This window comes from Poeciliopsis prolifica, unplaced genomic scaffold, assembly GCF_027474105.1.
Source record: "Poeciliopsis prolifica strain line A6 unplaced genomic scaffold, Auburn_PproV2 SCAFFOLD047, whole genome shotgun sequence".
Classification (NCBI taxonomy): Eukaryota; Metazoa; Chordata; class Actinopteri; order Cyprinodontiformes; family Poeciliidae; genus Poeciliopsis; species Poeciliopsis prolifica.
Genome location: NW_026562422.1, coordinates 4,465,308 through 4,482,049, shown reverse-complemented (window position 1 = coordinate 4,482,049; position 16,742 = coordinate 4,465,308). Strand labels below are relative to the sequence as shown.

General features: G+C 42.7%; 2 protein-coding genes across 2 annotated transcripts; both read right to left on the bottom strand.

Moving 5' to 3' along the window:
- Positions 1 to 600: 600 nt before the first annotated feature.
- Positions 601 to 4,227, bottom strand: stx11a (syntaxin 11a). The gene is made up of 2 exons (XM_055057228.1): positions 4,093 to 4,227; positions 601 to 2,831 (listed from the first exon to the last, which is right to left on the bottom strand). The coding sequence occupies exon 2, from the start codon at positions 2,824 to 2,826 to the stop codon at positions 1,954 to 1,956; it is 873 nt and encodes a 290-aa protein (XP_054913203.1). The 5' UTR covers positions 2,827 to 2,831; positions 4,093 to 4,227; the 3' UTR covers positions 601 to 1,953.
- Positions 4,228 to 5,810: 1,583 nt separating this feature from the next.
- On the bottom strand, positions 5,811 to 9,126 carry LOC129377341 (syntaxin-11-like). Its single transcript, XM_055057224.1, has 2 exons — positions 8,967 to 9,126; positions 5,811 to 7,594 (listed from the first exon to the last, which is right to left on the bottom strand). The coding sequence occupies exon 2, from the start codon at positions 7,590 to 7,592 to the stop codon at positions 6,741 to 6,743; it is 852 nt and encodes a 283-aa protein (XP_054913199.1). The 5' UTR covers positions 7,593 to 7,594; positions 8,967 to 9,126; the 3' UTR covers positions 5,811 to 6,740.
- Between the last annotated feature and the right edge of the window lie 7,616 nt (positions 9,127 to 16,742).

Genomic DNA, 16,742 nt, shown 5'->3' with positions numbered 1-16,742 from the left:
ATGTTAGGAGGTTAGTTTCTCGAAACTTATAATCCTTGTAACAGAACCACTAACTTCTGTTTTATTTGACAGACAGACCAACCAATAGGAGCACATTTCAAAGACCATTCATCTCGTATATTTTATGTAGTTCTGTGACTAGAGGCTACTGCTGACTAACTACTAGCCTTATCTAGGTAAAGACATTATTTTATTGCTAGTTGCTAGATGACAGTGTTTTTGCCGCTGGTTTGTTTCTGTTGCCATACAATGCTGTGCATTCTGTGCAAGAAAGCCTGGGTCTACTACTATATAAATATAAAATGTTATTTTGTACTTTTCTGACATGTGCAAAAATGCCCATTTCATTCATAATGGTCTTAAAATGTGAGTTGGTGAATCTCTGCTTACAGCTAGATGGCACCAAATTCACACAACTTATTCTGAACTGAAGGTGTTTAATGAGTCCTGGTGTCTTGTAGTTTTGATACCATTTTGTCTGTGTTAAGACCAGACAGCATCATACAAATATTTGATCAATAAGGTTAAAATTGACAGGTGATTTAATGACGTTCCAAGATTACCAATATAAACTTTCAAGCCTGTATGAAAAGTCTTTATTTGTCATATTTAAATATTTTAAAGGAATTTCTTCTCGAGTTTCCCGGCCTACATGTACAGGCGATAGCTCTCAAACAGCCACACTTCCCATCAAACGTGGGGGCTGGAAACCCACAAGGATTGAGCCCATCCAATCTAATCTCCTACAGCTAAGCCTCTGCCAGGCTGGGGTCTGCAGCCAGCCACAACAAAAACGCGAGCAGCCGTGTGAGGCCGACGGGCAACAACTCTGTGAAAGTCTTGGTGCAACGCCTCGCACAGAGCCGGTCACGCTGCCTGTAAGCCCCCACTCCACCCCAGCAGACATGTCAACCACAGCGATGCTGCTGGTGGAGGAAGTGCAATCATTGCAGACTCATTTCAACATTGAGTGGCAACGTTGCAGTTCGAAAAACGCCCACGACAACCACGGCCATCTGACTCACCTTCACGCTGCCAGCTGACACCTCCTGTGGGAGATGGCGCGTCGCACATTTTCGCCTCGGCTCTCACGCTGCACGGACGGAGAGCCTTCTGATCCGCTCCCCGTTCTATTGTTGCTGTTGCTCAGCCTAAGCAAACACGTCCACATCGATTCAGGTCATGAGAAAAGCTGACGGCTCACGTCACTGGCTCCTGTTGTGTACTGTTGACTTAAGATAATGCCGTTTCATCTGAAACTGCGGGAGCTCTCAGTCGAGTAAGACAACAAAAGGCCTGTAGGCGAAGTAGGTTGGCCAGGCTTTAGATTCATAAAGCATGTAAACAAATCTTCCCTTAATTAGAGGCCTTAATGTATTTCTAAAGACCTGTTGAACAACAGCAGCTGCAGCAGGAACCAGGACCACTTTTATTTCTAGCTTCATACTCGCGCTGGCAAAACCACTCAAAGGCATTTAATCTCACTTAAAAAAAAAAAAAAAGAAAAAGAAAGTTACATTAAATATCTTACACTGCAAAAAAAATGACAGAGCTTCAGATTTATGTCTTTACAGCAGGTCAAAGGGCGCTGATGAAAATATAATCAAAGTAACAATCAGGAAATGTAACATCCAAATTACACTGTCTCAGTTTTGCATATGAGTGTGTGGTTTGAAGTGACTCTTCCTTCTTCTTAACACTGTAAAAAAAAAAAAAGAACAAACAACTGTGATGTCAAGGTACTGTTGCTGGACACTGCAGTGCAACACTTCAAATTAAATAGACACAGGTACATGGCCGGCCCACGATTCTGGAGGATCCTGGGGCAGCAGCTGATTTAGTGCCCTCTAATCTTAAAGCTCACTTAAAAGTAGACACAAATTTGAAGACTTTGCTTATGCCTGGAGTCAGTTCTGTAGATACAGATAAAGGAATCGTTTTGCTAAAGAAGTCTCATTTGCAGCAAGGGAAGCAGCAGCAGAAAAGCTTCTTGCACGGATTGTTTCTCTTATATTTCACTGCCTTCTTGATCTGAACCGTCGCTTTAGCGACGTAGTCCTGAGTCGCGCCAACGTTGGCCTCTATGTTGTCCAGCATAGAGCCCTGCTCCTCCACCAGCAGCGCCAGCTGAAAGAAGAGTTCGTGGATGTCCCTGATGCGGCTCTCCAGCTCCAGCAGCTCCTTGTGCCTGTTCTCTATCTCGTTCAGAGCCGACCTGGCAGTCCTGCCCTCCTGGAGGAGATTATCCGCGAAGATGTTGCACTTCCCCGTCTCGATCATCTCGTCTATCTGCTCCCTGCTCACCTCCTTGCCCATGATCTCCGCTTGCCTCTGGATGCGGTTTTTGCAGTTCTCCCTCTGGATCATTTCGGCCTCGTTGAACTCGGATATGGCTTCATGGAAGGCGCTGGTCAGGGACACGTACTGCGAGCGCACCATGCGAGCCACGGCCGACGTGGGGCCATGCTCTTCTTCCAGCTCCTTGCTCAGCTTCCCCATCTTCTCCAGCCGGGCGTAGATGGCCTCCCCCCGTGCCTTGATGTCCCTGCCGAGCGCGTTGGCGTCCCGCTTGATGCTGCTAAACCTCCTCACCGACGTGAGGAAGCGCGTGTTCTGCTTCCCCATGCGCTTCACGTCCAACTTGAGGAGCAGCATCTCCTTCCTCATCATCTGGGCGTCTTTGTAGATGCTGTCCATCACGTCCTCGCCCTGGAAGACGACGGCGTGCTGCTCCAGCAGCTCCTCGTCCTCGTTGCTGTGGATACCATTGGGGCCATTCTCCTCCTCTGCGGGGAAGCTCTGCAGATCGCACAGTCGGTCTTTCATTTTACCTGCATGGGGGGAGCAAGAAGCTCAGCCAACATCTTTGGGGAAATAACATCTTACAGCTACTGTAATACCGAATGTGTTGATCGAATGTCTACCAGAAAAGGGGCAACAGAAGCAGGTTTAATGTCGTTGTTTTTTTTTTCTTCTTCTCTTGTGAATTATCTGATCAAAGCCTTCCTAAACACAAGCTGGGCCACAATTGTTAAATGTAGGTCAGTCAGTAAAGTGGCAAGCAGTCACCATTTCAACAGCTGCAGGCAGCAGAATTTCACCCTCAAAACGGTGGAAAGGTTTGGCTTTCATTTTTGGTCAGGTAGAGTAAATATCAGGTACTAATAGCCTTGGATCCCTCTGAGCAACAGTTTCAGCCAGCTGCCTTTTTAGTGTCATAATTATGAAAGAGCTGAAAACAGGAAGAGCGAAAATAAATTTGTGTGTAAGACCGACAAGAAAAGAGAACTTGTTGGGAGGTAGGCGGAAAGGTTCATTGAAAACCTCAAGGAGATTCTGGTGAACGAAAAGGAATCGACTGACTTGAGGAAGAAATTCTCCTCTGATGGGAAAAAGTCACAGTCAACCAATGCAGAAAAACCAGCTGAAGATCAAAAAGACCAAAACAACCAATCAGGTTTATTTGTCCAGCACATTTCAGACAAAAAGGAGTTCAAAGCACGAAAATATCATGTGAAATAAAAGGAAATGTGTATATTTCATAAAACAATATACAAATTCAATAGTTTCACATTCTATGAAGGCTGCGCTCTAAAAACTCATTTTGGAGGGTATTGATATTAAACTTATTTACATTTCAACTATAATCTCACAAGAAATTTGAAGACAAAACTGACCTAGATTTTTCCAAATACTTCTGTAAAAAGTTGAGGCCATTCTGAACAAACTATTTTTAGAAAGTTCATATATATATGTATACATTTAACCTTCAGATGTTTTTCTTCAGGTTTTCTAGGAAGGAAACTTGACTTACTTCCTCAGACGTGATGATGCGCATTTATTCTCAGGCTCGTGCAGTGAATCCGCTATTAACATTCACTGATAAATGAGCCACTAAAACTTGTATTTTACACTCAAAAAAAGTTACAACTCGAACCCAGAAGGCGTTCTTGTTGTTTTGTTGTTGTTTTTTGTTTTGGTCAGACTGATGGAGAAAAGCTGGCGGAGTCAACCTGACTCACCGCATCACTCCGCAGACACGAAATAACACATTACAGGAAGATATCTTTTAAAATAAAACACGGCTCGTACCTTGAAGCGTTTCCCTCCTGCGGCGCTACGGGACTAAACTCACAGAGGCGCAAGGAGCGAGCGACGAGAGACTCATTTCCTCTTTTTGACTCGGTTCCAAATGTGAGTTTCAACACGCAGCGCGTGGCGGACCGAGGTGCCGCGAGCCAACGCGGAAGGTCACGCCTCATCACCGCCGCCCGGTGCAGGAAGAAGATGCGGCGCTCATTTGGGAGGTGCAGTTTTTTTTTTTTTTTTTTGGTAAATCCAGCTGTGGCAGCGGGAAGGTGTGGATCTGATACTCTGCCCCTTAAAGCAGGGTAACCAGAGGGTGCCAACAACCCATCCTTGGGAAATGCGCCCGAGGAACTAGATCGCCTGAATACAAGAATTTATTCCACCCAAAAGAAAAAAAAAGTTACATTTTATTGTTCCATGTTTTACAAGACAATTAAAATGTAAAGTATCACAATGGGAAGGGAAGTGCTGGGGCCTGCCAGCAGGGGGAGTTCAGTCCAAATGGTTCCTAAAACAAATGAATAAATCAAAATAAATTGCCAGCACTTTCTATATATAAATAGTTGTCTTTTTTGTCTTATTGAACTGCATGGATGCAATTAAATAATAATAATAATAATAATAATACATACCCATTTTCTGTCACCAAGCTGAATTACAGCCACACCCCAGTATCAAACAGGAGACTTCAAGCAGCTTCTTGATTTAAACAATTTGAGTTAACCAACTAAAATTGCAGCTCTTACACAGGAGGTGAAACATTACTTACTCAATGTTAGAGTTTTGACCTCAGTAAGCTAACCGAGCGACCTTCCCACTGAGGTGTGAACAAATGCAGACATAAAGAAATCAGGTGGGAGTCTCCCTTTGTGCTCCACACCTATTATGAGGTAATTAGGCAGCAACCAAAGGGCAACACAGAGATACACTGACATGAAAGGGTAATTTGGAGCAACCGGTTAACCTGGGAGTCAAGCAGTTGGGACTTTTGGAGGAAGCTGGAGATCAGCCAGTCATGCACAGGCTGCACCAGTGCAAATAGGATTGATAATAAATGCTCAAAATGAGCTTGAAATGAACAATTTGTAAGATTTTAAACTTTTATAGTTTTTTTTCAGTCCCAATAATCAATGAAAACACTTAACTACACAAGAAATGCACTTAAAACTTGTGTATGAGTGCCAAATGGTTTGTTAATTAAGTGGATAAAACTGGCATTGAAATGGTGTGGGAAGGAAGCACAGACCAGCAAATACCATCATTCACAACATGTTTACCATGTGAAAGATACAAAACATCAGTCTCTTCTCGTCACTTCAGCCTTTCACCATCGTTGTAGTTTCGGCTGTTTGTACCGGAAAGGAGCTGTATGACACTGGATCGTGTTTCACACCAACGAGGCATCAGTGGGAGACGTTTTCTGCAAACTGAGGCCTGAAAGTGATCATCTCTAAGAAGGAACTGTGACTCCAATAAATAATCAGGAAGTCACTCAGAGTTATTTTGGTTCTTAGTCGCTCACACTGCAGAAGAGTCAACCGGCCCAAACGGGGATCAGAGGTCAACATGAATGTGGCGAGATATAAATACTCATAAGGTTAAATACACATTTGAAATAAAATTGCCGTGTTTTTCGGACCGTAAGCCGCTACTTTTTCGCAATAGGATATTTAAACGTGACGCTAAACAGCAGAAACAGAAATGACAGAAATCGAAGCAAATTTCTTGTATCTTTTTTAAAAAAATTTTATTTATTGATCTGCTTAGCTAATCATAGTGTTTTTCATTGCAACATACGTCATATCTTTGCATAAAAGTATTAGTGTCAAAGGCATGGAAATTGAAAGCGGCACAACATTAATATTAGCTCAAATAGAACAAAGTGTCCCACATAAAAACAAGTAGAAATATTTCCTCCACAGATTCTGATAATTTACATTTACAGCAAGCGCTTGTTTGTCTTTCAGAATTAAAAATGTCTTCGTATTCAGAGGCTGACGTTTCCTCAGTATTTCTTGCTGTTTTGGTTTTGTCCCTTTCCTACCGAGCTGTGCTACTCGAGGCAGGTTTGCAAACGCAACAGAGGTCACTACTGTTTAACGACGCTTGGATGATTTTGAGTTACATTTCATTTTCATTTGGGATAAACCAAGTTTTTTTTAAATGTAATTGAGTTGATTTGAATACTATTACCAACTTCAAACAGCACCTGCATAAGGTCTTTTTTCTTTCTTTTTCTCCAGAGGTTTATATGCAAATTTTACAGCAAAACATCTTCATGTCTTTGACTCGACAACCATCTGGTTCCTGAGTAACAGCTGCACATTCTCTTGCTTCATATATTTGTTTAAATAGATAACTATAACAACACAAAAATTAACTTTAAATATGAGAAGCTTGCAAAGCCTAGACAACAGCATCCAGGCTCTGCAACATAGCTTTAAAACCATGATTTTGAAGAAGTTGGTAAAACGTCTCTTATTATTTATGCATGCATTGTGGGAGTAGATTTTCAGTATCATTCTTTGGTGTCTGACACAGAAGTTTGTTCTTATACTTCCTATCATCTGGGCTTTTGGACATGCTGCTTATCTTTTCTGTGTGCAAAATTAGCGCCGACACGACCAGAGCCGTTCTTTCCTCAACGCCAATCAGGGCATTGTTTTGTAACACGGAAAACAGCCGCAGAACATCTTCTTGAAGGGGTTGTTTTTATCCGACGCGAGGGCTCTCTCCAGCTTGAATGTGGCCTCCTGGACGGTCACCTCGGCGTTCTGGACGTTCCTCTCGATGCTCTCCACCCCGGCCCCCTGCTCCTCCACCAGCACGGCCACGTCCAAGAAGAGCTCCTGGATCCCCTCGATCCTCCTCTCCAGCTCCTGCAGCTCGCGGTGCCTGCTCTCGATGCTCACCAGGGCCGAGCGGGCGGTCTGGCCCCCCACCTGGACGCTGAACACGCGCGGCTCCTCTCCCTCCATCATCTCCTCGAGCTCCGCCTCACTGACCTCTCTCCCCGCCACCTCCATCTGCCGCTGGATGTGGCGCCTGCAGGCCTCGCTGTGGCTCATCTCGGCCTCGTTGTAGCTGACCATGACCTCCCGCAGCGCGGCGCTCAGGTAGCGGTACTGGGTCCGAGCGACGCGGGCCGCGGGGTCAGAGGAGCCCCGCTGCTCCTCCAGCTGACCCCGGAGGTCGTTCATCGCGTGCAGCTGCCGCAACACGGCTTCCCCTCTGCGCTTGACGTCCATCCCGATTGCGTTGGCGTCTCGCTTCGTGACATCGGGAAAGGAAGTCTTGTTTAACGTCTGGAAATTGACTTCCTTCAGCTCGCCGATGTCGTTCTGGATCTGCTGGATCTCCAGACGGATCCGCTGGGCCTGCTGCAAGATCCCGTCCAGATCCGGGTTGGAGTCTTCGTGCTCTGAGCGGCCGTTCAGGTCCACGGCGCTGAAGCCTTCAGGGTCAGTCTGGGCCTCCTGCAGGTGTCCCAGTCGGTCTCTCATGTCTAAAAGAAACAACAGGAAAACTGTTGGATCCATTCAATAGTTTAACATGAAGCACAGAGGCTAAGAAAACCTCCCATACCCCGTCTAAACACTTCCATATCTGCCATGTTACAACCACACACTTGAACGTGTTTCATTGAGATATCATGTGAAATAAAAGGAAATGTGTATATTTCATAAAACAATATACAAATTTGAAAAGAGCAGCTTGTATTTGGGTTCAGTCCTCCTTCACTCAGCACCTCTCCGATCCGTCCATCGTCTTGTCCTTGATGGTTGTGTAACTTCAGGTGTGGTCCTGACGCATAATGGCTGAATCAAAGGCTTAATCATCTCCTCAGCATGTCTTCAAGTTCTACAGGACTTCATCCATCTACCCACCATCTTGGTTTCATTTCACCTTCTTTTACATGTTTAGATGGACATTCTCAAACTGCTCTAAAAAAAAACAAAACAGAGAGTTTAACTATTACTCCTGTTGACTGACAGCTCCTTCTCTGGGTAATTTTATTTTAGGGTATCAGATTAAAGGCCTATCGTACTTCTCCGATTTTATTGGCCCTGCAAGAAGATCTAAAACCCTCTTTCAGCCGATAAACGTTCTACTTCATCTAAAGCTGATAACAAGAGAGGAAGTGGATTCTTGAAGCATTTTTCTCTGTTTTTGACAGAGACCATGCTGATATGGAGCGATACGCGTGAGCCGAAAGATTCACATGCTGCAACTTTAACTCACAGCTCTGGGTGGGAGAAAGAATGATGCTGCCACCACCATGTTTCACTGAAGGGATCAGAGTGATGTGCAGCGTTTGTTTCCTTCCGCGCAAAGTTTTGTTTGGGGGCGCAAAAAAGAAAAAAGCTCAACTTTAGACTATTTTTCTTTCTCCCTGAGTGGGTTATGACTTCCTGTGGCGTTTTATCAAACATGCATAGCTTTTTTCTTCCTACTCTCAACCAAAAAAGCTGCACTCAGTCATAAAAAAACATAACAGACAACTGTATTTGTATCCCTTCACATTGGTGGAAAGAAGCGTCTATTGGCTGTTTTTTAAAGATAAGATTTTCTTTGAGCCTCCAAGTAATCAGGGCATCTTTAGATGGACGTTCTTGATCCTGCAGGACACTTCTCAAAACTCGCCAAACGAGTTCCAGCACAGAAAAAAAAGGACAAACTGAGAACAACCCAGCTTGTCTGACAAAGCCGTTGAATTATTTACAGTGAAACTCAAGTGAAGTCTGTTTTGTTGTCTTTAAAAAACAGAAAACTATTTTTTTCTTATTTTATTCTTCAGAAGGACTCCAGCAGAGGCCTTTAAAATCATCTCTATATTAGTAGAAATCGCTATGAAGACAATGTCTTTCATCCCTTACTTGCGCCGGTGTGATTTTTCTGTCGAGGCCTCGCAGCTCGTTCTCTTTGTGACCCCCCTAATCAATCCCAATCATGCAGAGGTCCAGCGAGCGTGGCGACGGCTCCGGCGGCTCGAGACGACTTCAGGCAAACGTCAACCCTCGGCACCGATGCACCTTAGAAACAAAACCTTCTGCATTCCTGCGGCGTCACATGGAGACGGAGTGAAGCGGAGGCCGGCCTCTCCAGGGTTTTATCGGCGGGAGAAGCCGGTGTTGATCGTCCGCATTCCTCTGATCGGCTGAAAGTGCGTGAACTTTTGCAGAAAATCAGTTTCTGTTCAGCTTTCCTGGCAGGTTAAAACAGAGCCGGTTCCTGCACTCCAGAAACAAAATCCTACAGAGCATCTTTGCTCTAGTTTCTATGAGTAAACTTTCAGCAAGCAATAGGAGATTGCTTGAAGAAAGTCACTCTTTCACATTAATGCAAAAGCACTAGCTATAAGTGAAGTAGTCTGCCAGTGGAACAAGAGATTTATTATAGGTTAAAATGTCAGTGATGGTAAGATTTTTTGTTTTTTCAGTGTAGGAATAGAAAACAGGAAGTGTTTTAGATGCACTATCTCCACAACGGGTGTGACTTACATGATGAGACAAGATAAGAGATTTGCTCTTCTAACATTGAGGCTTCTGCTTGAATGAAAACAAAACTGTCCAGAAGAGCTGTGCGGAAACAAAAAGCTGAAAACTGGAGCGAGGTTTTCGTGGGTGTGTGGGAGGCAGTGTGATTTTGTTATTTCCAAAGAAAAACTTTTCCGTCTTTACTTCTTTTTGTTGGGGGAGGCGGGGGGGGGGGGGGGGGGTCTGAATGATTAGCAATTTCCACCGCCCTCTGTGATTCTGAGTCACGCTCGAAGGGGACTTTTGTTGCCGAGTCACTCACCAGCTGCCGCTCACACACACGCTTCAGTTGTCGTTCCTATAAAGAGACGAGCAGCATGAATGAAAACCGCCACCGCTCGAGGATTCTCCTCGAAACCACAGCAAAAGCAACGAATCTCTCTGTGGCGTCTCCTGTTCCACTCGCCCGGTCCTGAGAGAGCGCCTCCAGAAAGTATTCACCTGACTCTCCACCCCAGCCCTCCCTTATCAACTGAAATCTGAAAAGTGCGTCTCTTGATGTGATTATTGCTTAAACTCTTTTGAGGCAAATCTCTATTAGCTTTTGCAGAGTTAAATGATCATGTAAAACATCTCAGGCAATTGGAAGCAGAGCCTTTGTCATTATTAATCTTCAATCGTTGTCGGATTTAGGTCTGCACTTTGACTAGGCCATTCTCTCACATAGATATCATTTGATCTTGATCTCTGCTTCAGTGTTTCAGATCATTGTCCTGCTGAAAGGTGAGCCTCCACACAACTCTCAAGTTTTTTACAGCTTCCAAACGATGGGATTGGCGTGAATTTCAATCCTACCATCTTCATGATTCTGCACTGCATTGTGTTAATCTGTGCACTTGTAATGTTTGGAAACCATTTTGTGTTTTTTTTCTTGGCTTGTTCTTCCATAAAATTGATACACCTTAAGGGGTGGCCACAGTAAACTGTCCAGCAACATTTAGGGTTTGACGGTTTTTAAAAAAAACTTTTCAAACCACATTTTACATAACATTTCAATGGAACGTCGCCGACCCCCTCAAAATTGCTCTTAAGAAATGTTCCTGTTTGTGGTCCCCCTCAATAATGAGATGGGATTTATGCCCTTGTGGCACAAAAACTCCCCGTTTTGATAACTGGAAACCGGCCACACCTTATGAACAACTTGATCAAGTTTGAAGCCGATCAATCAAAATCCCTAGGAGGAGTTCGATCAAAATGCAAAGGCTGTAAACGGCAAAAATGGGGTCAAAATCGGAACTTCAATCCAGAATGGCCGACTTCCTGTTTGAGTTGCACTAAACGATGAATCGAACAAGTGTATCAAACTTACTGTCGCTAAGACAAAGTAGGATCCATGCGGTCGGTATTTTGAAAGTTGGCAGGTGGCGTCATGGAGCCGTTTCTGTTGCGATTTTTGCGACGCCCTTAAAATACGTAATTTTCACGCAGACTTGACGCGTCCGCCAACGTTGGTGAGTTTTTGAATATGATAAAGCCCCGAAAAAGCCAATTCATTTCAAGGAAAGAATAAAAAGAAGAAGAAACAACATGATTACAATAGACATTTGCAGCCAAGCGCTGCGAAGGCCTAAAAAGTTGAACTGAAGTGCAGATGTTGAAAACCAAGGAAGAAAATATTTCTAGAGAAAACAGGCTATAACCACTAGATGGTGACAAAAGCCATTCGGTTTCAGGGAGTTTTCTTGAAGGAGGCAATTGAGATATTGAGATTTTAATACAGCTGAATATTTTTATTGTTTTATTTTCTACATTTTTCAAATTGAAACCACACAAACTTGTAGCAATAGTTCAGAGCCTCTAGAAACAAACATTTTATGTACAATAAATCAAAGAAACTTTTAAACTGATGTTAAGTGCATTATTTCTAATCATACATTTTAAATACGCCTTACACCCACCTGTCATGCCCAAAGGAGGCGTGTATTATAATTTCCAACCAAGCAAGTGAAGTTAGATTTGTGACTGATAGATTTTTACCTCCGTTCCCAAACTCAGGTCAGCAAACATTACGGGCGAAAACGTCTAAATTGTGTTTCCTGTCCTCAGTCAGCTGGTTCAGATTTTTTCCTAAATCAATAAACTTCTTTAGGCTTTGCTGATCGCCAGTCATGATGTTTGCATGTGAACAGCCGAAACAAAACATAAAACACGCACACACACACACACACACACACACACACACACACACACACACACACACACACACACACACACACACACACACACACACACACACACACACACAGACAGCCTCCTGTGGCCTCTTTCACTAGACGTTGACATTGGACAAGCTTTCTGCGAGCAAACCAACAATACATCCTGACCTGAAGGATGGAAACCTGCAGGATTCAAAAGCCAAGTAAAAGTAAAATCTGTGATCTGCTCATTGCTCCTCTGAGACCAGGTTCCCTTTACCTTTTGCCAGACTGATCTCCTTCTAGAGGAAAGTGAGCTTGATCTTCTTTTCACACAGAAGATGCGATTACTTAATCCGAGATCTGAAACACGGGTCAGTCAAGGAGCCTGGCTGGCGTCTTAAAATATAACCTCGCATGTTTACACAACCTGCCACTTTGTAAATAATGTCTAATGTGATTTTCTTGCCTTTTTTCCTCACCGGCTTTTACAGCGCAGCCAAGATAATCTCAAAACTCCGGCTGACAGTCACGGTTTCTAATCTAATTTCACGTCCACTGCAGGAAAAATGGCGACAGGGCCTCGAAGGGGCCTCGGCCGCCGGGTCAGGGCCGCACTCTCCCGGCTTGGATCGGGCACCTCCCAAGGCGACCAGGTAACGCGGGAGCACATGCGGGGGGAATGGCGGGGGGGAGCCGCTCGGACCCCCCCATCCACCGAGTTCTTATTGGATTACGCCTCATCAGGCCTCAGCAGTCAGGCCGCCGCTCTGAATGGAGAAAACATCAGCCGTTTCCAGTTAACCGGAGTTGTGACTCTAATTATTCAACTTATTAACTCCGTTCTGAGGTTCACATAACAGCATCAGCGTCTTGGAGCATCTGATCAAATTAACATGAATGCCTGTCATGGGTTTGGAGATGCTCCCGTCTGATTTCCCAAGCTCTCACTTTGCAGCGCTTGGGAGATATTCATATGTACGTTCAGTCTTGTTTTAGAGGCATCTGCTTGGCAAACTGCGTCCCCGTATCATTTACATGCATTTGTTGCAGTAACAATAACACTGTAAAACGTGAGTAAAAAATAAAATAAAAATATCTGTTTTCATGTGATATTTTAAATATATCTAGCAAAAAAGTCACATAAAACCAAGTAGTTCAATTTCTGTGAATCCCTTTGCTTTCAATCAAGTTAATTCCTCATAAATCAACAGCCAAAATACCAAGAATCGAATCTAATCTGAGTCACAGAGGACAATGGAATATTCCTAAACTAATCTGGTTGTGTCTAATCCTTTTTGATGGCCAAGGTAAAACAGCTAAAAGCAGAGCCAGGCTGTGATGCTGTGCAAACATTAAGTTTATGGAAAAGTTGAGCGTCTTCAGTCATCGCCTCAGTTATGCAAGTTTGGGCCCCCAAAAGCATAAACTGCTTTTTTCATTCATTTATATTTTTGGGCCCAAGAGGACAAAAGATAAACAAAATTAAAAAAAAAAAAAAAAAAACAACAGAAAGACATTCAAGGAATTGGTGGTATAAACAAAAGCCTTCTGGATGATGGTAAGAGTGTCACGGTTTGTTATAAAAGAGTCTTTCACCAGAGACAAACACATAAATGAAGTTAAATATTTATTACCCAATACTTTGTTCGGTCTAAATTTGATTAGAATTGCTTCTTGGTTTAGACTTGAGTACTTTTTTTCTAAATTGATGAATGTAAAAAGTTACGCAATAAATTAGGAGAGTTGAGTTTTGCATACCTCCAATTTAAAGACTGGCATAAATATTCAAACCCTCCATTTGTGTGTGTGTGTTTTTTTGAGTGTTTGTTGCTGTTTTACATTTTTTTAATGTTAAACAGAAATGTCTGTATATCTTGTTTGGATTTGTTGTCAGAGTTGAAATCAGAGTTTATTCATGTGTAGGAACAATCCAGTCAGTTTGGACCCAGAACCGACTGACTGACTCGGTTTGAGCTGTTTGGCAAAGAAGAACGGACAAAAAATATTTATAAAAAATGGTTTCTGTGCAAAAGTGGTCAGAAAAACAGTCCAAATCACTGGCTGGGGCTACATGACTTTCTAGTAAATATTGTCTCAAATGAACTGCAAACCATACTCCTCAAAATCTACATTTTCAAGCATTTCAAAGACCATACCGTTTCCAAATTAATGGTTTTTGTTGGTTTATCAACTGTAAACCTGATTCAGTCTTTAAAGGATATATGATAAACATATGGCTTATTGCTTGGACCGCAGATTAAATCACACAGTAAATTGCAGCGTAAAACTGCATCAAACTAGCCTAGAAGCCACCTGTTCTGTTTTCAATGTTTGTATTAATTAATAATCACTGAAAGCAAACTTTGTAAATTCCGGAAAGACTTCAATTGAATAATAATAACATTCAGTAACACAGAATAAATGCATTTGAAACCTTGCTGAAGTCAATCAGAGGGTCAGGCTCTTCCATAAGAAGACTTTTGCTCATACTGTGTCTCGCCCGCATGCTCCATCACAGACTCTAAATCACGTTATTTCTTGTTGGCTGAACAGTTTGACCAGTCAGCTGATTTCCATTTGTCTGAGAAATTTGTTCCAATCTTGAAAATCTTTGACATTTTCCATCTTCTAAAATGATTCTGCTGACATTACAGTTTCATACATCAGCCAAATACAGAGACAGTCAAAGATTGAAAGTACAAGAGGGGATCACACACACTTTTCATTTTGTATTAAATATGCCTTTAAAAAAAAGAAAAAAAAATGGTTTGATGTAATAATCTAATGTGACATTCATGTTGTGTTTTCATTAACTATAAGTAGGAAATCAACATAACGAACACAAAGGAAGGCTTTAAACTCCAATTAATCTACATGGTATGTTTCACTTTGCAAACTGAAATAAATGAACTTTTTAATCATATTCTAAGTTATGACATATGACATTGGGCTGCCCATTACAGGCTGAATTATTTCAGTATGAAAATAGCACATGACACCTCCTGATGTCCTGTGCATGAAGCTTCTAATGCTCTCTGAAATCCAATCAACCAAGTCGCCCGAAGAGCCACAACTGGACAAGACCAGAGAAAATCAATCGTGTTCGTTCCATGATAATCGCAGCAACTTCCCGGATGAAGCAACATCCACTCATTCCTTCCATGTAGAGCTCAGAGCCGTGCGCTGAGCTGACATGACATGTGCTTTGGATCTTTATTATGTCCTCCTTTGAAAATCTGCAAGTGTAGAAAACTATATTACAAAAACTATAAAAACTTTACGATCCACACAGAGCAAAGTGTCCCAGGTCACGCCCAAGTCAGCATCCATAGAGATCAGAGGCACTGTGGCGGTTTGAAAAGTGAAATTCAAGTACGGTTTGTTCGGTAAAGTCTTGTACCAAACATTAAAGTGCGAAGAAAACAACAAATGACATTAATATTACAGTGGTGGATGGACGGTTTTGTTATGTGCGAGTGAGTGAGTGCAGGATCCGCAAAAGTTTTGTGTGCACAGAATCCTGATTCAACACAACTCAGTTGAGGCGAAATCTTCTCATCCCACATCAGTGTTTAACCTCGTAAATGTGCTTTTAGGAAGAGAGGTCAAATATTCTCATAATGACGGCCCTGAACACATGGAAAACTGCCCCAGAAAAACATGTTGAAGCTGCACAGGTTGAGCTACATCATCATAAACTTTATTCATTTAGAACTGAATGTCACTCACAGTCACATGTGTGGTGATCGCATAGTTTAGGCGATATAGTTTGCATTTCTACAATTTTTCATTCCTCTTTTCTAAAGGTAAGCGCTTTGAAAGTACTGTAATGTTATTTTTCTGCCCTAAGACAAAAGTTTTGGTGTGTAGCTGGAATGATGTTGCAACAAATATTTTGATCCAAATGTTCCCATTTGACCCAGACTGACTCATTAGATGAAATGAAATGGGTCAGAAAGTTCAACAACAAGCACCACGGTTCAGCCCAGGATGGACTGAAAACCGCTGGATCAGGATCTCTGTCCAATCTGGGCCGTGTTTCCATATTAGCTCGGACCAAAATTCAAAACGTTCAAACTCAGCAGGAAATGTGCAGTGAAACGCTCGAAGCAGCTAAAAAAAGACTTGAAAAATTGTTAGGAAGAATACAGAGGACTCTTCAGTTTCACTTTGAATCAACGGCTACATGCTTCAAATTTAATTCATTTTCAAGTCATAGTTCCCCAACAAACTCAACTCCATTCCCTTCATGACGGCTCACTTTGACCTTTCAGTCATACGTGTTGACCTGTTGAGGTCATGGGCCTGGTGTGCTTTCAGACCATGCAGCTGGCTCCGCAGAACCAAAGAGGTTTCGTCTGGTTACACTCGTGTTCCCTGTATTATTTCATGGTGACCGCAGTGGACGAGGGGTGTGACGACGGTGGGTTGACTTCAACCCCCCTATTGACTTCAACCCCCCTATTGACTTCAACCCCTCTATTAAACAGGAGAACAAAAGTCAGATCAGAGGATAAACGTCGTGGTATCCGGCACAGTTCGGGTCGGGAGGTGGGCTCTGCGTCTCAGCGGTGGGTGTGTATTTTGGTGTGAAACTTTTGCACGCAGAACAAAAGCAGAAGACCTTGAGAAGACGCCGACTGATGCTGCTGAGAGTCTGTTTGTGCAGCGCCTGTAAATGTCTGTCTTCAGCCGCATCTTTGAGAAGAATCAACTTCCTGCTTTGTGCAGAGCTTAACAGTCACCATGACATATTTTATTAACAGGTTTTAGTCTGGAAAAAAATACAAATAAAATCAAACTATTAAATAGCAACATGAAAAAAATCAAGAATGTTTTTAAGTTCGTATCCACGTTGCTTCACATCAATTCTCAAAACTGATACATCCTCACAATACCTACCCAATATTTTTATTTAGATTTTTTGCAGAGCTTAAGACTTAATTTGATCCCATTAAGAGATAATACACATTTCTAA